General features: G+C 35.9%; 1 protein-coding gene across 2 annotated transcripts in view; it reads left to right on the top strand.

Moving 5' to 3' along the window:
- AKAP6 (A-kinase anchoring protein 6) overlaps positions 1 to 21493 on the top strand; it is a 293798-nt gene that overhangs the window by 56539 nt on the left and 215766 nt on the right. For both annotated transcript variants that reach the window (XM_074824596.1, XM_074824595.1), the window contains one exon: positions 1464 to 1821. In XM_074824596.1, coding sequence (XP_074680697.1) covers positions 1498 to 1821 — 324 coding nt within the window. In that variant the 5' untranslated portion in view covers positions 1464 to 1497. The remainder of the gene's footprint in view (positions 1 to 1463; positions 1822 to 21493) is intronic.

The raw sequence follows: 21493 nt of genomic DNA on the forward strand, positions 1-21493 counted from the left end.
AAATGTAGTTTTTTTGTCTTTCCCAGCTATGACAAGTAGACTGGTGTTTGGATACTTTGGTACTCTCACTGCCTGCAGGAGTAGTCTCTGAATGCTGAGACTCCACTTAAAATATTTAGGAATATTACTCAGTAGTCAGTGTAGTTGATTTAATAGTGAAAGGCACTGGTTTCTTTTCTGTAATCTTATAGCTATTATGCTATTATGCAGTCTTTATAGAAGACAGAGTCAAAGTGTAAAAACTTGGAATGTTGCCCAAATTAATAGCTGCATAACTGCAGGCTTAGCACTATGGAAAAGGAATACAAGCAAAAGTTATTAAAATGTAGTTCAAGTACTTCTAACATGCACAGGTTAAAACAAAGAAAAAAAAACAGCTTTAAAAGGACCTAATCTTTTTAATTCTCTTAATGTAGACATATTGAATATAGCCTAGGTTGCAAAGTGCTGAAGAAGCAAGTGCTGATGTAAGGTTTAGTGAAGTTGTATGTCAAAGGCAGGCATACATCAAATTTGAGTCTCTCCAAAAGTAGGTAAAAAATACATCTCCTGCTGAATGAAAGTTTTCATAATGCTTTAGGTACTTAGCTCCAAACCAGGTGCATGCTCTTAAGTATTTTTTTTCTTGGGCATAAGGTTTATGGCAGCCTTCTGTACTAAATACAGCTGGAGTGTACAGAGAAAGAGGTACAAAGTAAAATGTTTTACTTATTTACTTTTTCCAGTGAACCTTGTAAGCATATACTGATGACACAGCTTTGGGGCTTTAATAAAGCCACTCTTGTAAAATGTTTTAATTTTAGGTACATATTTTGACATTTGGAATTCTTATCTATAAATTTTGATAGAGTTGTTGCTTATTGTAGCAGTTCTTACTCTAATAAAACTAGTTCTTAATCTAACAAAACTACAAGAATTTAAACTTCAAACCTAAAATCTGCATACAATAAATCAAGTGTCCTTAATAGTTGCTTCCAATTTGCCTTCAAAATTTTTGTTGTATGTGATCAATAGTCGAGCGGGCTGTTGGGAAATTTCAATTAAACTTGAGATATTTTGTGTTTAGTCATAAGTTTCAGGCCAAGGAATTAGTTCAAATATGGGCTAGTTTACAAATGCCAGTCCTATATGAACTTGTGAAGTTCAGTAAAGTTCTGCTTAGCTTTATTAATGCTCAGTTTATTTATGTTGCAGTTGTAGAAAATCAGCACATATTTTTCATTAATGAAAAATGTAATTTTCAAGGTTATTGTCTACAATGAGAGAAATGCAGTATTTGTTATTTTTCTCAAACAAAGAACTTGTTTGTTCAAACCAACAAAATTAATTTGAAAAATCTATTTATTCTTGAACATCTAGTGTATATTTTCAGGTTGAACATTGCCATTTACTCCTTTTCCTGTGAACGTTTTTGTTACAAAATTTGGTCTCATAACAGCAGTTTCTTCTTTTGATCTTTGCAGCTATTTCAGAAAGAATTATGGTTTAGACTCTCACATGTTAGCCATGGATGTAGCGCTTTCTCCCATGAGAACACAAGAACTGGATCCCATGCCATCTGATGCATCTCCCATGCTTATAAACATGACTCCTACAGTGGAACGAGATGGGGAGGAAGATGTCATGAAGGAACTTGATTCTGGCCAGCAGTACGAAAAGCCTCCTCCTCTGCACACTGGGGCTGATTGGAAGATTGTTCTCCACTTGCCAGAAATTGAGACCTGGCTTCGGATGACGTCTGAAAGAGTCAGGGACCTGACCTACTCTGTCCAGCAGGACTCAGATAGCAAGCACGTAGATGTGCATCTAGTACAGCTGAAGGTAGGATGAATTTTATATTGCATACTTTTCAGTGAAGGTGGTTCACTCAACTCTGCGACTAGTAATGTAAACAAAAAGTCTTTTCATAACTGCTGTAACATGTGTGACAGCCTGTGTTAAAAGGTGAATAAATTATTTTCTGGGAGATAATAGAAACCATATCATTCTCATATTTTTTGCATCATTATTTACTCATCACTTAATTCAGCAGTCATAACCATATTAATGAACATGTTCACACTCCAAGAGCAGGTAATACGACACTAACAGTAACCTGATGAGACATCTCAGAAGTGCCCAAAAATATTCCCATTGATTTTAATGGGCTTCAGTACCCAAATTTGTGTCCCAATAAGCATGGCTGCTCATTTGAAAACTAAACAAGTTTCAGAGGCAGGAGGGTAGAAAGGTGGTCTGATGTCTGGCCTTTCGGTCACATAAAGGTTATGTTGAAGATTGAACTCAGCTGTGACTACATACAAAATAATAAATGTGCAGAATTTTTTGTCAGATCTGAGTCTTTGTAAGAAGTATGAAGTGATAAGATTTGAACAGTCACAGCCAGTAAATTAACCTTTTTTTTTTTTTTTGTGTAGACTAAAAGAGCAACAGTCTCCCTTCCCCAAGCCTGACAACTGAACACAAGTATCTTTAAACAATTCTCTCTGTGTTGGTCTCAGATTTAAATTTCAGTGTTGAATCTTTAAGATATTAGGGAAATTCAAGGAGAAATTAAATAGTGTCTGGGACTGTATGTGTATATTTGTTTGCATGCCTTGGTTTGCTGCAGCAGATAAAGTGTGCTTTTGAAGGCAGCAAACAATCTCAAAAAATAGCAGGCAAATGTTATCTCTTCAGCCTGAGCTGTCTTCAGTGTTGCATTCTGAGGCTTGGTTATGTGAACAGTCTTCCTTCATACTCAGTGCAATGGTATTTTATTTGTGTTTATTTTAGGACTGAAGCTGTAGGCTGTCTTAAAATATAACTCTGTGTACTAGCGCTAACCATAGAGCAATTGTACTGTAATCAATCCTAATCAAATAGAAAACTGATCTCAAGTTTTTTACGGTCCCACCATTTTTCTGAAAAAATTAGGGTAGACGTTGCCAGCTTTTGGTGAGAGACAGGACTATGTCCACAACATGCAATAGGTTTTTAGCAAATAGGCCTAAAAGATATTTCTGTGGGCAGACAACAAATCTTGCTGGACTCAGTGACAGTTTGATCTGGAATTACTTGTGGTTGTATTAGTGCAGTGCTGAGCTGAAACTAAAGGGCTGTGGAGCTTGTGGATGGTATTCACACACAGCTTTGGGCTGGCTCAGCACAAGCAGAACTGATCTGTGCCTACTTATGAAATGAGAATGTTCTGTATGTATAACTCACCTTCATACATCCACTAAAATGTTTTATTTCCAAATGGAGGTCAATGAATGAATAGGTTTTTCTCCTTTTTAGAGTTTATTTGTGAAATTGCAAGAGTTGATGGTAGTTCATAAAATACTTTCCTAATGTTTTTTTCCATGTAAGCAATTGTTGTAGCACCTAGGGATTGTTCGGGACTAGGAAGAAATCTGGTTAATGCAACTATAAAAAAGGACAGAAGAATAACATAAAGGAATCTCAATTATCCACAATTATCCTCAATTATCTGGCCTGTGAGACTGGGGGGCCCGTCACTGATGCTGTCAAATATTCTATGTACAGACACTGGAGTCACAGGGAAGTGCTCTTTTTCTGGGTGTTTATTCATGTGTGTATCTGTGTGCTTGCACGATAATGACTTGTGTTTGAAGATATTTTTAAAATATTTGATATGTTCTTAAATTTTTCATGAAGTAATATCAAAAGAAAAATCTTCAAAAAGGTCTGAAGTAGTAGTAAAAAACACAGCAAAGTCTTAACAAACACATTAGGAATACATAACTTCTTAATCTGCTTACTTTTAAGCCTGTATGCAGGCAAAAATAAGACTGTAAAAGAAAATATTGTGGAGGTGCTTTTATTCAGACTTTAGATATATTTTTAATTGTTTATCCTTGTATTGCCTTGCATTATACAACTTAATGAAAATCAGCTAAGCAAAAAATCACCAAGACATAAACTCGTATAGATCCTCTTTTTTTTATTTCTTATGTGGTCTGATAATTCTCCTTGAGGGGCTCCTTCCAACTGATCTGGGTCCTTCTGGAATTGCTGTGTCCAGGCTGGATGCAGGGCTCAATGTGAAGCTTGGCCATTGCTGAGTAGACTGGAAAAAGTATTTCATGTGTCATTCAAACAATTCATACCAGTTTGGTATTTTCTTCTTTTCACAATAGCAGGAGATGCTTGATTCATGTTCAGCTTGTGAGTCACTATAACTCCCAAACTCCTTTGCTGCACTGTGGCTTTTTCACCGCTGTCTTAACCATTTTATCTGTGAAATTTTACTTGTAGGATTTTGCCTTTGTCCATTATTGAGGTTTTTTTGGGGGTTTCTTGTTGTCTCGCGTTTCTCAAGTGGGTCCGTGACTTTTTCAGTTCCAAATCTGTCTTCTGGTATGTTTGAAGTATCTCCCCCAAGCACACATATTGTTGTCATCTGCAAATTTAAGAAGCCTTCTCTCTACACCTTTGTCCAAATCATAAAGACAAAAATGAATGATACAGACTCGGGATAAAAGTCTATAACATAACATGTTCTGAATATAATTTTTAAACTCAAAATGTAGCAGTAAGGCAAATAATTTTTCATTTTCTCGTAATTTGTTTTCCTCAGTCAGGAGAGGTCCAGATCCTTTTTTCATGCAGCTTTCTATTCATTTTGTATGCTTAAAGTTAGTTTCCTTCCTCTGGCTGTCAGTTGGTTTGTGGTGATAGGCCTGGTTTGAGGATCTAAGCCATAGCATACTTTTTAAGTTAAGTTGGAAAAATTGCTCAGCAAACAGATCATCTCTTTCTCTTGCGAATATTTGCTCTGTATCCCTGTTGCAGATCTGATTTGACTGTTCTTTCTGTAATCAAGAGCATTGTTTCCTTTTTGTGGCCTGTTCCCTGGGGATCTTGGTGTTTGCTGCCACTCTCTTTTCATGCTACATGACTTAGGGCTTTACTAGCCACCACTAATCCTTTGAAAATATTTGTTTCTCTCACTTTTGCAATGCCCTTTCTCAGAACTAGCCACATGGCATGAGTGGGAGTCTTGTCTTATGCCATCCCTTGGGAAATTTCCTGGAAAGCTCAGCTTCACATGAGTGCTTCAGTAAGCTAGATGCATGAATCATAACTCTCTGGGGTCTGGAATGCCTTATACTAGTCATTTATCTGGTCATCACTCTTAACTCAAGCTGTGCTAAGATACATTTGCATCTCTAACACATTCAGTGTAGCTGTTGCCAATTGCAAATATTTGTAAAAGAGATGAAAAAAATTATGGTTTTACTACAAGCAAATCTAAATGTGCTCTGTCTGTCCTATTGTGTTAACCTGCTGAGATGCTTTCATGATCCATTTAGCTTTTTTATTCTGAATAAAATATGCTTGCTTTTACAGCAAATTCTTTCTTTGAATCATCCTGAGGTCCCACTTGAATTCAACTCCCATTCCTCTGCTTTACTTTATATCTCTCAAGCCTCTCAGGGAAGGGTCTGGTGTTTCAACTTATTGATTACTGCTTTCTGTCCTTTTGAAAAAACTGTCATTTTGGATGATCTAGTATAATCTTCTGTATTTGAGATGTCTGTTAACTTCTAACTTGTTGTGGAGTAAAGCATTCCACCACTGCTTCGTGGCTTGAATATCTGAAACTTATATATTGACATAGAAACAAACACATTTTGTGCTATGATAGTGACTTTAGATCTTTGCAGACCACTGATCACTGATCTTTTCTCTCTTTCCAAGTAGAGAGACTTCAGTCATCTTTTTCCAGGATTCCTGGCTGACCCACCTTAAACATCTCCCAACTGGATCTTTCACCTTTCCTCCTGCTTCCTACAAAAAAATTTTCATGAACTTTGGATAGAGGTCAAATATCATGTAACCATTATTCTTTTGCTATTTCTGTCTCCACTTTTTTGAGGGCAAAGAATTTTTAGTTGTTTTTCTCCTTGTACTTAAATGCTGGATAAGAGAAGAGTGTAAGAAATTATCACAGCAAGATATTAAAGGGTGTAAGGTTCTAATATATCTTCAGTTAGATACAGGTTATTCCTTTTTTTCATTCAATTACAAATATTTTGAAAAAATGTAAAACCAGGGTACTGTAGGTGTCATCTCTCATCCCCTCCTCTTGAATTCAGTAGGCTTTTATTGAATAAATAATTCTAAATATTGCTGGTTTTATTGAATAAATACTGAAAACTGGAATAAATTACTTTTCTGAGCACTTTTCAACTTTTTTTTCTTATATCAGTTCCTTTCAAGAGCAAAAATCATTATTTTTTTCAGATGTTAAAATCATAGAATCGTAGAATGGTTTGGGTTGGAAGGGACCTTAAAGATCATCTAGTTCCAACCCTCCTGCCATGGGCATGGGGACACCTTCCACTAGACCAGGTTGCTCAAACCCAGGATGCGTTGACTTTCTGGGCTGCGAGAGCACATTGCTGGCTCATAGTCAGTTTTCCATCCACCAATACCCCCAAGACCTCCACAGGGCTGTCCTAAATCTACTCATCGCCCAGCCTGTATTTGTGCTTGGGATTGCCCCGACCCATGTGCAGGACCTTGCACTTGGCCTTGTTGAACTTCACAAAGTTTGCATGAGCTCACTTCTCAGGCCTGTCAAGGTTACTCAAAAATAAGCGACTCAAAATACATCTGACTCTCAAAGGTAACTTCAGTAAGTTCAATTTCTTGGATCTGGAACTCAGAACTGTCTTTATCTTAACCTGTGAAAGGACTTATTCAGTGCTAGCAGCGCTGCGATGTACCTCATCTACTACACATCTTTCTGTAACATTAGAAACAGGGCTATTCTTTCTTCTCACCCTTGGTTTGATGACTCTCAATAGCTCTATTATTCTGCGGCATGTGACAACATACCTTGCTTCTGCAGTTGTACAGCTTTTCAGCTGTGCTGTCTAAACCACCTTTAATTAAGTGCACAGGTGAAGTTTTCCTGGAGTCTGAATCTCTACACTGTACAGACATTATAAGAGAACTTGGAGAACCATTAAGCCTCATCATGTTACCATAACATAATTGATATTTTACAAATGATCACAGAAAATGTTAGTGGCAGTCTTTAGAGGAGGTTGTGTAGATAAAGCTCCTAATGGAAATACTGTGTGGACTTTTTTATCTTGACAGAAGTTTGCCACAAAAGGTAACTGTTATACTCGACAGGTGAAAAGAAAACCTCAATTGGAGAAGTTGACTGCAACTTTGTTCAGCTATTTTTGCTTACAGGCAAGATATGATCCTGACACTTCAAGTGAAGGGTTGCTATGCAGATTAATGAGAGTTGTTATTCAAAAGGAGGTGAAGGGAAATAATAACTCTTAAATTCACAAAAATATTTCTCATAAGACTTCTGGGTGTGTTTAACCATTGTGCTTCATGAAACAAATTTCTCTGACAAATAGTTTCATACCTTCCATGTGTGGGTGTTAGTAAGAGTGCCTGTAAAAGTAGACATTTAACTATAAACCATGACCTGTAGCTCAATGGAGACAAATCAAAGACATACTATTGTATTTAAGTCTGAGGATCAACAAGTTGTTGCACATAAATTTGTGCAATTGTTGTTATTTGCAGAGAGTCTCAGGTCTAGCAAACAGGTTGAGAGCCAGTAATACAGTAATTATTTGATTTTGGCACTATTAACAATCCTATGCTAGGAAGTCACATTAATTTGTATATGAAATAATATTGGTTTAAACATAATTGAAATGCAATTCAGATAACAAAAATGAACATTTAAGGGTTATCTGTGCAATATGGTATCTCCACTCTGAAATGTGGTTTTCAGTTTTTGAGAACTATTTTAGATTGTCTATAGCTAGAGGACAGAATGTGCACACCAAAAACTCCTAAAATGTAAGTGGACTATAACTACAGGGAAAATGTAACTTCTTTCATACTGAACTAGTTACCATGTCCTAGATGTGTAGGACTCTGCATCTCAAAGGGACTCTTAAACTAATGACACCTGATAAATTTCAGTTTCCTTAATCATGTTAAGACTGTAAACTTCTCTAAGAAAATTAATCTGAAAAGTTTAAAGTTTGAAAGAACTTAAATGCTTCAGTTGAATGATGAGGGGGAGGGCAAATATTATCCATGCTATCAACAAGCATAAGTAACCCCAAATTTACTGAAGAATTTTTCAAAGAGCATTTTCTTGAAATAGTTGAGGTTTTGGTGTGAATTGCAGATCTGAAGCAATTAGAAGATTATTCAGAATCTTCAAGCTCTTTATTCAAATGTAAAAAAGAAAATGTTAGCTGCAGCTGTAGTGCAGACTCACAGTTCTGAGTATCAGGATTTCTTTGCTGCAAATCTGGTAAGAAAACTTTAGATCTTAGTTCTCAATGTAAATATGCAATATTTCTATGTTAGAGTAATTATTTCAAGGAAAAGATATGTAAAATCACACTGCCTTTATCCTTTTTTTTTTTTTTTTTTTTTCCAAATCCAACCCAAACTCTCATCTGATGCCAGGTCATATGTTTGTGAAGCACTTAAACACTAAACAAATAGTAATTTCTCTATAAACATATAATGTATTACACTGCTTTTTATGCATAGAGATTCCAAGGATTTGATAGTCTTTGTAGATTACAATCTATGTAACTGCAGACTGCAGATGTGACTTTTTTTTTTTTTTTTGAAAAAAGCCAGGGGGCTTAATACAAACACAACATAGGCAGAAATATGCTACCTGACTGGCTGCAAATCAAAACCAAGTTTGCTTATGGAAGTATGGTGAAAGACTAGATAAAAAACATTTAGCTATATGGTATATTGTCAGTTCAATATATTTATATAAACACATAAAATATTTTTATATTACACTGGTATTGGTGAAAGGTTTTTTTTGGAGGAAAAGGGTTAGGGTCAAGAGCACATTCTAACTAAGCCTCTAGTCAAAAGCTTTATTTATTGCACACTTATCCCAATAACCTCAGTGGGGCAATTTTATATGCCTTAATTCATCTAGCATTTAACCGATGGGTAATAGGATTTATTTGGATAAAACCAGTTTTGTTGTGGATATTTTTTTTTTAAACTGTAGAATCTATCATATTTCTTACATTCAAGTGGCTTTTCAGACCAAATGTATTATGCACTACAAAAATGTTTAGGCACTCATAAGTCACTCTACAGGAGCAGATGATATATAATAATACATATATATAATGCTATAATGATAGCCTGATACATCTATATATTGGCAGAACATACAGAATCATAGAAAGGTTTGGATTGGAAGGGACCTTAAAGATCATCTAGTTCCAACCCCCCTGCCATGGGCAGGGACACCTTCCACTAGACCAGGTTGCTCAAAGCCCCGTCCAACCTGGCCTTGAACACTGCCAGGGAGGGGACAACTACAGCTTCTCTGGGCAACCTGTTCCAGTGCCTCACCACCCTCACAGTGAAGAATTTCTTCCTTACATCTAATCTAAATCTACCTTCCTTCAGTTTAAAACCATCACCCCTTGTCCTTTCCCTACACTCCCTGATAAAGAGTCTCTCCGCCTCTTTCCTGTAGGCCCCCTTTAAGTACTGGAAGGCCACTAAAAGCTCTCCCCAGAGCCTTCTCTTCTCCAGACTGAACAACCCCAACTCTCTCAACCTGTCCCCATAGGGGAGGTGCTCCAGCCCCCTGATCATCTTTGTGGCCTCCTCTGGACTTGCTTGAGCAGGTCCATGTCCTTCTTATGTTGGCACCTCCAGAACTGGACACAGTACTGATATATATCTGCTATATGTATTAGTTCTGTGCTTTGTAAACACAAGATTTCATACCAGTTTAAAGGAATCAATTGGTTGGTTAAGAAGTTGTATTCTTACTTAATTTGCCTCTGAACAGCTTGGTGGAATCACAGTATTCAGTAGGGCAGTTGAGTGTAAATGCTGGAATATACAGATTAACTGTTCTGAAGTTGGGTTTTGCAGAGGCTACCCTTTATTTACAGTCCAGGCTTGAACACCAAACAGGTGGGTTTATAAGCTTTTCTTATCTTCTGGGTAGTTGAGTGTGCCTACATTTTTTTAATTTTTAAATCTTCCTCTGTGCCCTGAGCATGTTCCCCTGTTTTGGGAAAAAGCCAGAATGAAAAACATGCAGTACGAGATATAAATCTGTGTTTCTCAGACTGTATCTGGTCAAACAATCACATTGTTTAGAAGCCTTCCAACTTGTATGGCATTTCTACAGTCTTGCTCATATTGACTTTTTTAAGGAAAAAGACATTTTTTTACCACATCTTAACGTGCTTTAACTACGATAACATTGCACCTATAAAAGTCATCTTGGTTTTGTAGTTTTTAGGCTAAATTCTCTTCTGCCTGAGGGGAGCAAACCCACCTTTTTCCACATCCCTCAGAAATTGTCCTAATCCCTTGGCTATATGTTATCAAACATAAACAGAGGCTAATGCTGTATTCTATATAGTGTGTAATTCTGGAGGTGTTAGGCATGGTGTTTGCTCACCTACTGGGTCAGTGCATTCAAGGATGAAAATGATGTTATGTTTAGAAATTAAGTGTAAAGTTTCTCAGACTTGCCAGGACTGGTGGTAGTCTGAGCTCAGAAATGCAAAATTTTAGGCAACTGTATACTTTTAATGGAATGAGCAATGGAGGTGTACCTGAGGTATTTGGATATCCACGAGATAAATGGTAACTGAGCAAGATGATTCAGGACAGTATTGTTGCTTACCTTCTGTCCTAATGTTTATTCTGCTCTGCTTGTTAAAGTCTCTTAAGAATGCATTTCTGAAGGTCCAATTATAAGTTCCTAATGGAAAAAAACCCAACTGTTCTGACTGCTTATAACATTTCTCAATAAATACATGGATGTTAATCATATATTATTATTAGTGCTGAAGCCATTTTTACTGTTACAAATATTTTATAATAAGTAAGTGTCTGTTAAGCCTATGTAGGCTCTTACATGTTTTTAACTTCGAGTACCTGAGGATTGCTAGTGAATATATTGGTTTATTAATATTCAGACAATCTGTTTTTCAACAGTAACCTTAGAAAAAACAATAAACGCCAACATTTGTAATCTAATTTTAAATTATGATCTAGTGTAGCTGTGGATAATACTGCAATTTGAAAATGAAATTGTATAGCTTTAATGTTTAGATAATGCACATTGATAATGATTTTTTTTTTTAAAAAAAACCACCCAAATAATGGCAGGTTAACACAATTCTTTTTAAAAATTAGGTGAATTTAAACTGTGCCATTCAGCCTCATAGAAAAAACCTTTCCCTCTCTCCTGCTGGTATTGTTCAGTCTGCAGATACAATGAAGTTAAACCGATTTTCTTTCTCCTGTTAGAATTTAGTAAATAGGCCTATTGATATAGCCCATATTTATGCAAACCCACTGTCCTTTAATGGTCTGCTTGGATGCCATAGGAGACGTAGTATGAACGCAAAGAGTGTGGATACTTTATGGGAGATTCAGTTGCCTTCTAAAGAAAGCTGGTTGTTATTTGAGGGATCAAATTAAGATGGAAAACTGGTTAGAATATGATAAGAGGATGAAAGAATGTGGAGCTAATAAAAAGAAGAAAAAGTGGAGAAACAATAAGAAATTCCTATCTGTTGTGATATCATTTCTGAGTAGAAAAGTGAGAACTACTTGGTTAGTCTGCTGTTATCTATGTATCAAGGGAATGAAAGCAGCCAAGAGCTGGAAAGGACTAAACTGGTAACCACAGTGATAATGGAGGATCTGGTTTGCATAATTTATCAGGATAAATGAATAAATAATAAATGTTGCAGACAGTGTGCTGGACCCTTTTAAATCTTGGACTTTCTTTCTAGAACAGCAGGGAAAGGATACCAACAAAAATGTTTGGAATTACTGCTCTTGTGACAAAGGGACTTGAACGTTCCTTGAAGCAGTAGAAGACACCAGCACTGGGTACCCCTTCTGTGCTTGAGCAAAAGAGATTTTTAAAAAATAAAAAAAATAATTAAAAAAAAAGGCATAGATTACCTAAATGACTCTTTTGGGGTCCACACACATGGCCTTTGGAAAGGAATTGTGAACAATGTGCAGAGCTTTGAAGTCCTCCCCTTAATACAAGGGTACAAATTAAATCAGCTTAAGTTTCTTCAAAGCAAACCAGTAAGGATACACTAAGCAAAAATACTAAAACCTGTGACATTCCCTCCAAGGGAGTGCTGCTCTTGTGAGGATAGAGATGCATTCATTAGTTTGAGCAATGCATTTGGACGTAGAAGGGTGATGTGTAATTCAGAGGGGTGTAGATATGAGTAGAGTAGCATCTTCAATGCTATGAAGGTCTTAAGGTTGTCCTAGAATAGACATTTGGATTATTCAGCAGTCAGGAGACAGGAGAAGAAAGATGAACATTTGCCTGTGAGAAGGGAATTGGAGCTCTAAGATAAGGAAAAAAGTGGGTGTTTTAACACTCTGTTTCTTCATCTAGTTCTAACGATAAAAACTCTGCAAAATCTCTCTCTGTTGGATTTCTACAGTTTTGTATAATGTGCTTATTCCAGAATTTCTGGTTTAGACCTCAGTAATACATGAATGCATGTAAGTGCACTTTGACCAAATATAATGATTATTTCTCCCTCTTCTCACTTCACATTGCTCCTATGTTAAAATATGCTAATCAGGCTTTAGAAAATGAGCTAATGTACTCTACCAATGGTCTCTGGAGAAACGTTAAAGTAAAATATCAGATTCCAGCACAGATGTTACCTATTACAGTCTTCTCTAGTCTGTATCCTAATCTGACTCAAACACAAATGTTTACTGGATATAATGATGTAATGATATAAATACTTTTCAGTATGGTGAAAAAATGTTGTATGTTAAGTCAGCATGCAAATTAATTAACCAAAATATTTTCTGAGGGAATGTATTTTGTTGTTTAGTATATGTATATGTGATGATAATAACACCTACTGATGTCCAGATTTACAGGAAAAAACTAAATTAATACTATTTCAATGGTCTGAATTTATTTTAAGAATATGTTTGTAAATATATATGTGTGTATATATATAAACAAAAGCATACACACAAAAAACAGTGCCACATAAATCCTTCTGGTGATTTTTTTCTTGAGGATTGTCTTGAGTCTATATGTAGTCGAGAAGGTAGGATATTATTATGTTTTATAACAGTAATCTTGTTCTGATCTGCATTGTGAACTACTATGTTTACAGATGTTTTCTTGCTTTGCATATTTCAGTAGGCTTTGTGGACATACTTCTTATTAGTCATTATACTGGCAGGGTTTGTTGCTTTTTCAATTTATAATTAGATGTCACATATAATAGATACCTAAAACCTGTAATATGGCATAAGGGAGCAGTCAAAGAACAGGCACAGAAAATTGCACAAAAAGTAAGGAATTTTTTAGTTTGCTTCATTATTGTTAAAATTGCCTGATGGGCTTTTATTATGAGGGAGTTGACAGAAGAAATTTCAGGTTATAGGATGATTGCTGTCTGAATGACAGAAATGCAACATGAATATTTCAGTAACATAACACACTTGCATTTTAGTAAGAACAAGTTTCACAAGTCTGTGATTTTTAAATAGACTTGGATATTTACCTCTTGAATTACATGACTTTTTCTTCAGAACTGAAATCCCTTTCTGTATAGTTAACCATTAAAAAGCCTTCTGTGAATTGATACAATTCCTTCATAAATCAATTAAAATCTCAAAACTAACAAGCAAGTAAGCACAGCAAAAGGGTATTGTGTAGTTTCCTGTGGAGAACATGATGACGTGTCTATATAGCTATACTTTCAATTGAAATGCTGCTCTATGCTTAGTATCCATCCCATGACTGAGGTGTGTGAGATGTCTTCCGGAGGATTGAGATGAAGTTCATGTGGCCTCATCTGTCGTCTTGGGGCAGTCTGGGAACTGTGCTGGATCCTGAGCTTTTCTTAAGGATTGCTCTGGAGCTTGGTCTCATTGTTTGCATCTAACAAATATAGCTGAGTGTCAAGTCTGGTCAGGAGCCTAGATTCAGGCTAATGTCTGACTGATGTTGTAGGTGTAGTGAAGTCAATCTTCTTCAAAAAAGGTTATAAATACACACTAGATATGTTTTCTTAGATTGTCTTATGCTTTCCTGATTTGTGTGTAAAGAAGCATTTAGGAGTATTACATACATCCAAAAGATTTGATCTGAAGATTTTAACGTGCTCCATGTAACTGTCTCTAGTGACATTGTGCAGAATCAGAGACAGATGAACAAGCCTTCTCTTTGAACAGGAGCTGAACCATTTACAAGGGAATGTGCAGAAACAGGGAGGAAAAGGAGAATTAATACCTACCAGTTCCATCTGTTAAAGCTTTACGAATGCTCTCTCCTCTTTCTCCCTGTAAACGATTCCCTGGAGGAAGATAATAGCTTTTGTGGAGCCAGTTATGATTCTAGGTCTTGGATTTCAAAAGATGGAGCACTTCTTTTTTTGGAAATGTTTCCATTTCTTTTTGGAAAACACATGTAATTTAGAAGTCATAAACCAGAACTGCATTAGCAATTGGAGCACTCCAGAATTCTGAGAGACCTTTCATAACTTTTCACAAAATATAAAATCTACTGAGTCTAGTAATACATTGCAATTCCCCTTTCCCATTGAGCAGTGTACTTACTTTTCATAATCTGTATTAGCTGAGAAAATTCATCTCATAAATTTCAGTGAACTATATTACTTTTATTCTCCTCAGTTGGCCCTGCAACCGTACCTGCCCTTAGCTGTGGTTACATACTTCAAAAGGGACTTGAAACAAGTTACAATATACAGTCTTATCTTTTAGTGTGGCCATTCATCTCTTTATGTTCTGATGAGTACGTTTGCTTCATGAGTACGTACAAATTATGCAGACATTCGAAAGGCGAGAAAGCAAGTAACGTTTCTGCAGAATATGTTCTGTAGATTTAATCATAATTTATCTGGAAATGTATAGGGAATAGATGATTTTATATGTTCATTTCCAATGTGATTGTGATCTAACGTTCTGAAATATGTTCAGAATGTCAGATATATATATATATAGGGGCATATATATGCATAAATATATGTGTGTGTGTATATATTATGTTTGTAATACTGTAAAAGAGATTCAGTGCCACTACTACCTCAGTATCTGTATATCCACTTATTCCTCATGCATCTCTGCTTTTTCTCCAAGATTCTTCTGAATTATCTGCCTTAAAATACTATATTATATAGTATATAGTGTATATATAGCTACATAGTTATAGCTATAGCTCACTGTAGCATATAATTTAATTTGTGTATGTGTGTAAGATCTCTGTGTTTGCAGTTCACCTTGTTTTTCATAGTTATTGAGGGCTACTCTGTGTCTATGTGTCTGTTTAGTCCACTGACAGAATAAAAACTTCTGACATGACAAAATATTGCTAATGTCCTTTGGGAAGCAGAAATTGTATTCAAGGAGCAATGCTATATTGTACATGGTGCAAAGTATCTGTACTTTTGGATACAGTAAAGTATCCAAATGACTTCCAGAATAATAGAAACAGAATTGAATTTTTAAACCTATTAAGCTGTGTGGGATGAGCAAAATGGTTTATACATCAACCAATCAGTTTCTTATGAAAGGTATGTCTGGAATTTGTCACTACGTTCCAGCACTGTCCAGCAGCTAGAAGACAAAATTCTCAAATGGAAGTCTGCAAAATCATTAGCCAACTAATGCTCTAAAATCATAGAGCTGAAATACTAAACTGAATATTCTTACTTCCTCTTCAGCCGTTATTTTGCGACTATATTTTTAAGAAGCAAGCAAGGCTAGAAACCTTTTAATTAAATCCAGGATTTTGAGGTAATAAATGAATTTCACAATCTGGATATTTAAAAATATATCAGGTATAATGAGACTCATGATAAAATAAAGGGTAGAGGGATATTTCCAAGGGTGATACAGTAGGATTTGTACAGATGTGGTACCATTTAAGCTATCTGATGTTTTCTTTGCTGAGGTCATCTGGACTTCTTTCATACAGCATTTATAGGGACTTCTTGAAAGTTTAGATGCTTGGTTTAACTGTGAAGACAGTACAGTTTGTTACACATTTGTTTGTCTATTATCAGGTACAGGATCCCTTCTTTACCTGTTTTTCACATAGGGCTAGCATCTTAACTTGAAATGGATAATTCTGATACATTGGATTAAAATAGCAAATGTTACACAGTGCGTTACTTGTAAATGTGTGTAACCACATATGGATTCTTGCATATGATGCCCACAAATATAATCTTCTCTTCAAAGAGTAGTTTAAGTATCCACATTGTTTATTAATCTAGGCCAGCAGTTCAGTATGAGGGATTAAGGCAGAGGTAAATAGGAAAAGTATATATGGGAAGGGAGCCAATCTCTTTTCTCCACAGGAGCATTGCATCTCTGGTTAGGAATAGCAATGTTTTCTTTCAAAGAAACACAAAATACTGACAGTGCTGTATTTCTTTCAAACTTCAGGTAGAATAAGTAAGGAATGCTGAAGACATGCTTTTTTACCACATTACAATTTAAATTATATGCATTTGATTTTCATCTGAGATCTACAAGAATAGCTTCCCTGACTCAAATCTGTTCCACATTCTTTCTTGATCCTAATTATGAATGAAATTATTCCTGTCAATGTCTATGTCTGTTCTCACTTTTTTTTTTTTAATGCTAATAAATAAATAAATACAGCATCAAACTAGGCATTTGAGTGGCAAAGACCCCATGGTGATCACTGCAATTTAAACCACCGTTCTTAGTTTTGTAGTTACAGTATTTGGGATTGATTTGTGAATTTTGCACCCATTCTTAACTGTTAGCTAGATTTTCTTTGCCACTGCGTTGTCTTATTTAGGAGATCTGAAAAAGATAGCAAATCGGAATGACAGGGCCACACCTGTAAGTTATTATAGAGGTTGCTTGAAAAATTACCAAGGAAAATCCCACATTATATAGGTATCTTACAAGCTGCAGAAAAAGGCATTTTCCTCTATTCAAAAGAATACATGTGGCGGTGCAGACCAGCTCAGGAGTTTTAGTTTGTTAAGTTGCAAATCAGTTGCTAGCTATCAGTTGCTAGCTTTATTTTCCAGCCCCTCTCCTCTGTTTTCCTTTCTGCTCTTTTCAGGTTCTTTCACAATTTTTGTCTTTCAAAGCTCCCATCTGATTCTTGTCTTTTTTCATTTTCTTCTTCCTGTTTGCCCTTCACCAAAGCACATTGCCGAGTCATCTGGTACCATGCTGAATTGCTACTTCAAAAAGCCATTCTTTCTGTCTTAACCTGGACCAGTGCCACATTCTGTGGAGAGGGCAGGAGCCTGCCAGAGCACATGTTTAAGAAATACTTACTGCATTAGAAATGAAGGTGGGAAGTAGAGGACAATGCCATTCTCTACACATGGGCCTTATTTCACTCTAGTGCATTTTTTTTAAAGTCTGACTTTGTGTAATTTCTCTGACCATAAAAGAGTAAAGAGAAAGTTCATTTTAAAATCTTTAATACCTTTTCTAGTATGCTGAAAACAATGAATGCATAGATTCTTAGGGTGTAGGACTTGCTTCTGCTTCAAACCGTTTTGAGTAGGGTCATGGCATGTTCCTGCAGCCAATTAACTAGTCAACAGTTGGCTCTGTGTGTTGACACAGAGTCCTGCATTACCAGAGTCCGATCTTGCTGACTTTAATGGAGGTTTTATACTTAGTCTTGCATGTTCCCTTACTAAAGACCAAGATTCAGTTGTTATAATTGAATGGATACTGGGTTTTTTGCCTTGCAGTTTGAATAACTTGTCCTTGAATAAGAAATACAGCTATTAGCATTAATAGAAAGGAGGCAGCTTAATTTTGGTAGTGAAAAATGACAATTGAGAAGGAACTATAAATGACACATCAACAAGAATTTCTAAGAATTCTCTATTAAACTGCAGTTATTAAATGCTTCAAGTCTCCTCTGAAAGACTCACTTCATCAAACTGTTCCAGACAAGCAGACTTTACACTCTTGCAGAACCAGCTGCAATGGGACATTTCCCAGTGCATAGAAGTCTACTTACCAGGGCCAAAATGAACAAAGATAAAAAAGGCACACAAAGTCAAAACCTCTGCCTTTAGGAATATACAGAAAGACAGAGAACTAATGTACATTTAGGACATAGTTTTACAAACGCGCATGATGGCAGCTATATGCTCCTGGGAAGCCCTTGAACTGCAAGGAACCACTCAAATGTGGAGTTTAGTAACACATTTGAGTTACTTTTTAGATGTAAATAACATGTTTATAATGCTGTACCTTGTTGAGTTATGTTTATAAGGGATTAAAATGTCTTTATGACGTTGTACCCCTACTAGAGAGATTACTTTCACAAAGTAGAAGTTTTGTTTCATGTAGCATTGTAGGAAAATCTTTGTAACTTATATTCTTGGTTCGCTGTATAAGAAGATAAGGGAGATAAATTATAAATTTCAGAAGTATTGGCTTTGTGTGTAATTAATTGCATTTATTATGTACATTAATTTTCATTCATTATTTCTTTCATAAATCATTTGTGAGAAAACCATGCTAAATATAGGGTCCTAGAAAGCTAGAATTTCTGTAAAAAAAAGGAAGAAACAAAAAAGCCCAGCATGAAAACCCAGAGCCTCTATGCAGTAGTTTTCAGTAGTAATGTCAATATTAAAAAAAGCAGTGAGACATTTCAGATGCAGTTTACTTTACAGCAGGCAGATTTTTGTTGCGATTGTGCTGCAGCACCGCCTAGTGCTCCAGGGAGCTAAGGGAATTTCCTAGCAGCTGCCATTGCTGCTGGGTGGGAAAAAAAAAGAAAAAGGGGGGGGTGGGGGGAAGTTTATCACATGCACAGGGCTTTGGAGCATCAGTAGTAATTTGCAAGGGTTTTATAATGTTTATCTGAAAAAAATCGTTACTAATGTTTCAAATTTAGATTAGTAAGACTTACAAAATAAAATGCTTGATCTTGCAATGGTAAAGCTGATATAGACCCCTTAGGGAAATGTGTGTACATTTATGTATATAGTTATATTTGTAAATATTTAGACTGGTACTCCCTTGAAACGTTCTATTTCTACAGTGCTTTATATGAGAAAAATAGCAGCTTGGCAAGGCTGCTAATGGGAGACAGTGTTTAACTTAAGGGTGTCCCTGAAGATGGAGATACCTATAGCCCCAGAAGTTTCTCCTTGGATACAAAATTACAGTTTCTCCAGGTCTGCATGGGTCACTGGATAAATTAATATTTTAGTTGTTTTTACCCACTATTTTATAGTTTACACAGTGCAAGTTAGCATGATCACACCCACTGTGTACTTGATATAATGCAGACCAGACAGACACAATGTGACTTGTACTGAAGTTCAAAATAAACTCGTAGCAAAATCAGGAGTAAGAACAAGTTATTTCAGTTCCACCAATACACAAGCATTGCAACAGCGCTGCTGTTATCATCTCTTCACCCTCTTGGGCTGTTCCCAAGGCAAGCCCTCTCTCTGTAATAGCACGGTTCTTTTACTGTTTTGTTTACACTTCACAATTTATTTTAATCAAAATGAGTTTTTGTATTTTGCAGTAAGCATTATTACAAAACAAGTTTTCTGGAAGAGGTGCAGACATCAATATAAAAACATCCTAGAAATGTAATGTATCCAGCATGATCAAATTTTAGCACGAGAAGTGCCCTTATGCATAAGTAGACTAATGGATTTTGTTTAACTTCTTTTGATAAGTTAATGACCATCTAAATAGGTTTCTAAATAGAAACATGATAAACTCCTTTTATCCAAATGTACTCATGTTTTCCTTCACTGAGTAAACAAAACCAGTGAAAAAGATGTAAGATAAGCTGAACTTGAAGCTCAAAAAGAGGCTGATTATATGAGCTGGCACCTATCCTCAAAAGTATCTGTGCTCTGTCTTAAAAATCTTTCTGTGTGCTTTCCCTTCTTTTTTTTTGCTTCTATGAAGTCCTATAAGGATTATTCATGCATAACACATACAGCTGTGCACATCAAACCCTAGTAAGAAGCAATGTGAAATATGCAACAAAATACTGTACTGATTTTGTGTGGGGGATGAATAAGGGGCTGACAGTCCATTGAAGCAGTGATAAGACCAAGATTTTTGTATGCTGCGTTTCCCCTAAGCTGTTTTCTTTCTGTTGCCTTGGAACAATATGTGCATTCATTTAACTGTGGAATAAAACTGTTTGGTCTTTTGCAGTTTCATTTTGCTGCAACTTAGATGGACTGAAAGAACAGCTGAATAACTTGATACTGAAAACTTAAAGGTCATGAATATTGGATGTAACAGCTGTTTCCATTAAAAAAATTTGAATGATGTAATCCCATTGCCTAGAAATGTCTGGAATGTGACAATCAGTCACTTGGAATAGGAAAAGGAAAACCAGTTTTAACCAGCCTTTCATTTCCTAGGAAAGACCATGTTTAGAGTTTTGCATGATTAAATCCTTCAGGGCAAAAGTTAAAACTGTCATTTGTCTAGCTATTTATTCTCTATGAAATATTAGAAATGCAATTTAGAAAAAGAATTCCTCTGCAGTAGCCTTACTCAGCTTTTGGTTTTTCAGGAGGATGATGAAATGTTATAACAGAGAAGTCTGGCTCCACTTAGAGTCTGTCAATTACAATATATATCTCTGAATATGTCAACTTATATTTTGTAATGATAACGCATTGAGGGTTTTTTTTAATAGGATACTAAGCTTGAACAGCGTGAGTGAAATCAGCAGCTTCATCTGGTTTTGGTGCACTTCTTTGCTAGAATAAATAGGATGCCAACATGTGTGCACTCCAAGCAGCCCCATCTAATTCCTTATTTTCTGAAAGAAAGAATTTGAAAATGTAGGGAGGAACAGATTAAACCTTTAGTCTCTGCTGTGTGCAAGTGGAAGATACGCTGTGACAAAGGGATACATAATAGCTATGCAGTGAAAAAAATTATTCTGTGTTTTTCAGTTTAAATGCCAGTAATGAAAATGCCAAAGGCAGTATTCACTGCTGTTTTCTTTATCAAAAGGAGAGGTTAATGTCTATACTATTTCTCTGTGCCTCACACAGGTGCATTTCTTCACACATTTTTTCTGAAGACATTAAATAAATGCAAATACATGAAGTGGGACCAGCACTTGGGACAGATTTGTTGTTAAACTTCATTTTTTAATTAAATTATGATGATACACAGACTGCAAAAACTGTTATGTTAGAATTCATGTTTTGTTTTCAATCTATTTGTCGCTTCTAACTGATGTGTCTTCCTTTTCTGTTTATGAATTAGGGGGACGCTTAGGGAAAATTTTAGGGGAAATTATAAAAATATCAGTTAAGTGAAACTTCATGAAGTTTGAACATTCCTGCTCTTGCATTTAGACTTGTTTATATTACCTGTAAGAGAATAAAACCATCCTATTCTGATATCTTCAAACCCCCAAATTGAATTT

The sequence above is a fragment of the Strix aluco genome, chromosome 4, assembly GCF_031877795.1.
Source record: "Strix aluco isolate bStrAlu1 chromosome 4, bStrAlu1.hap1, whole genome shotgun sequence".
Classification (NCBI taxonomy): Eukaryota; Metazoa; Chordata; class Aves; order Strigiformes; family Strigidae; genus Strix; species Strix aluco.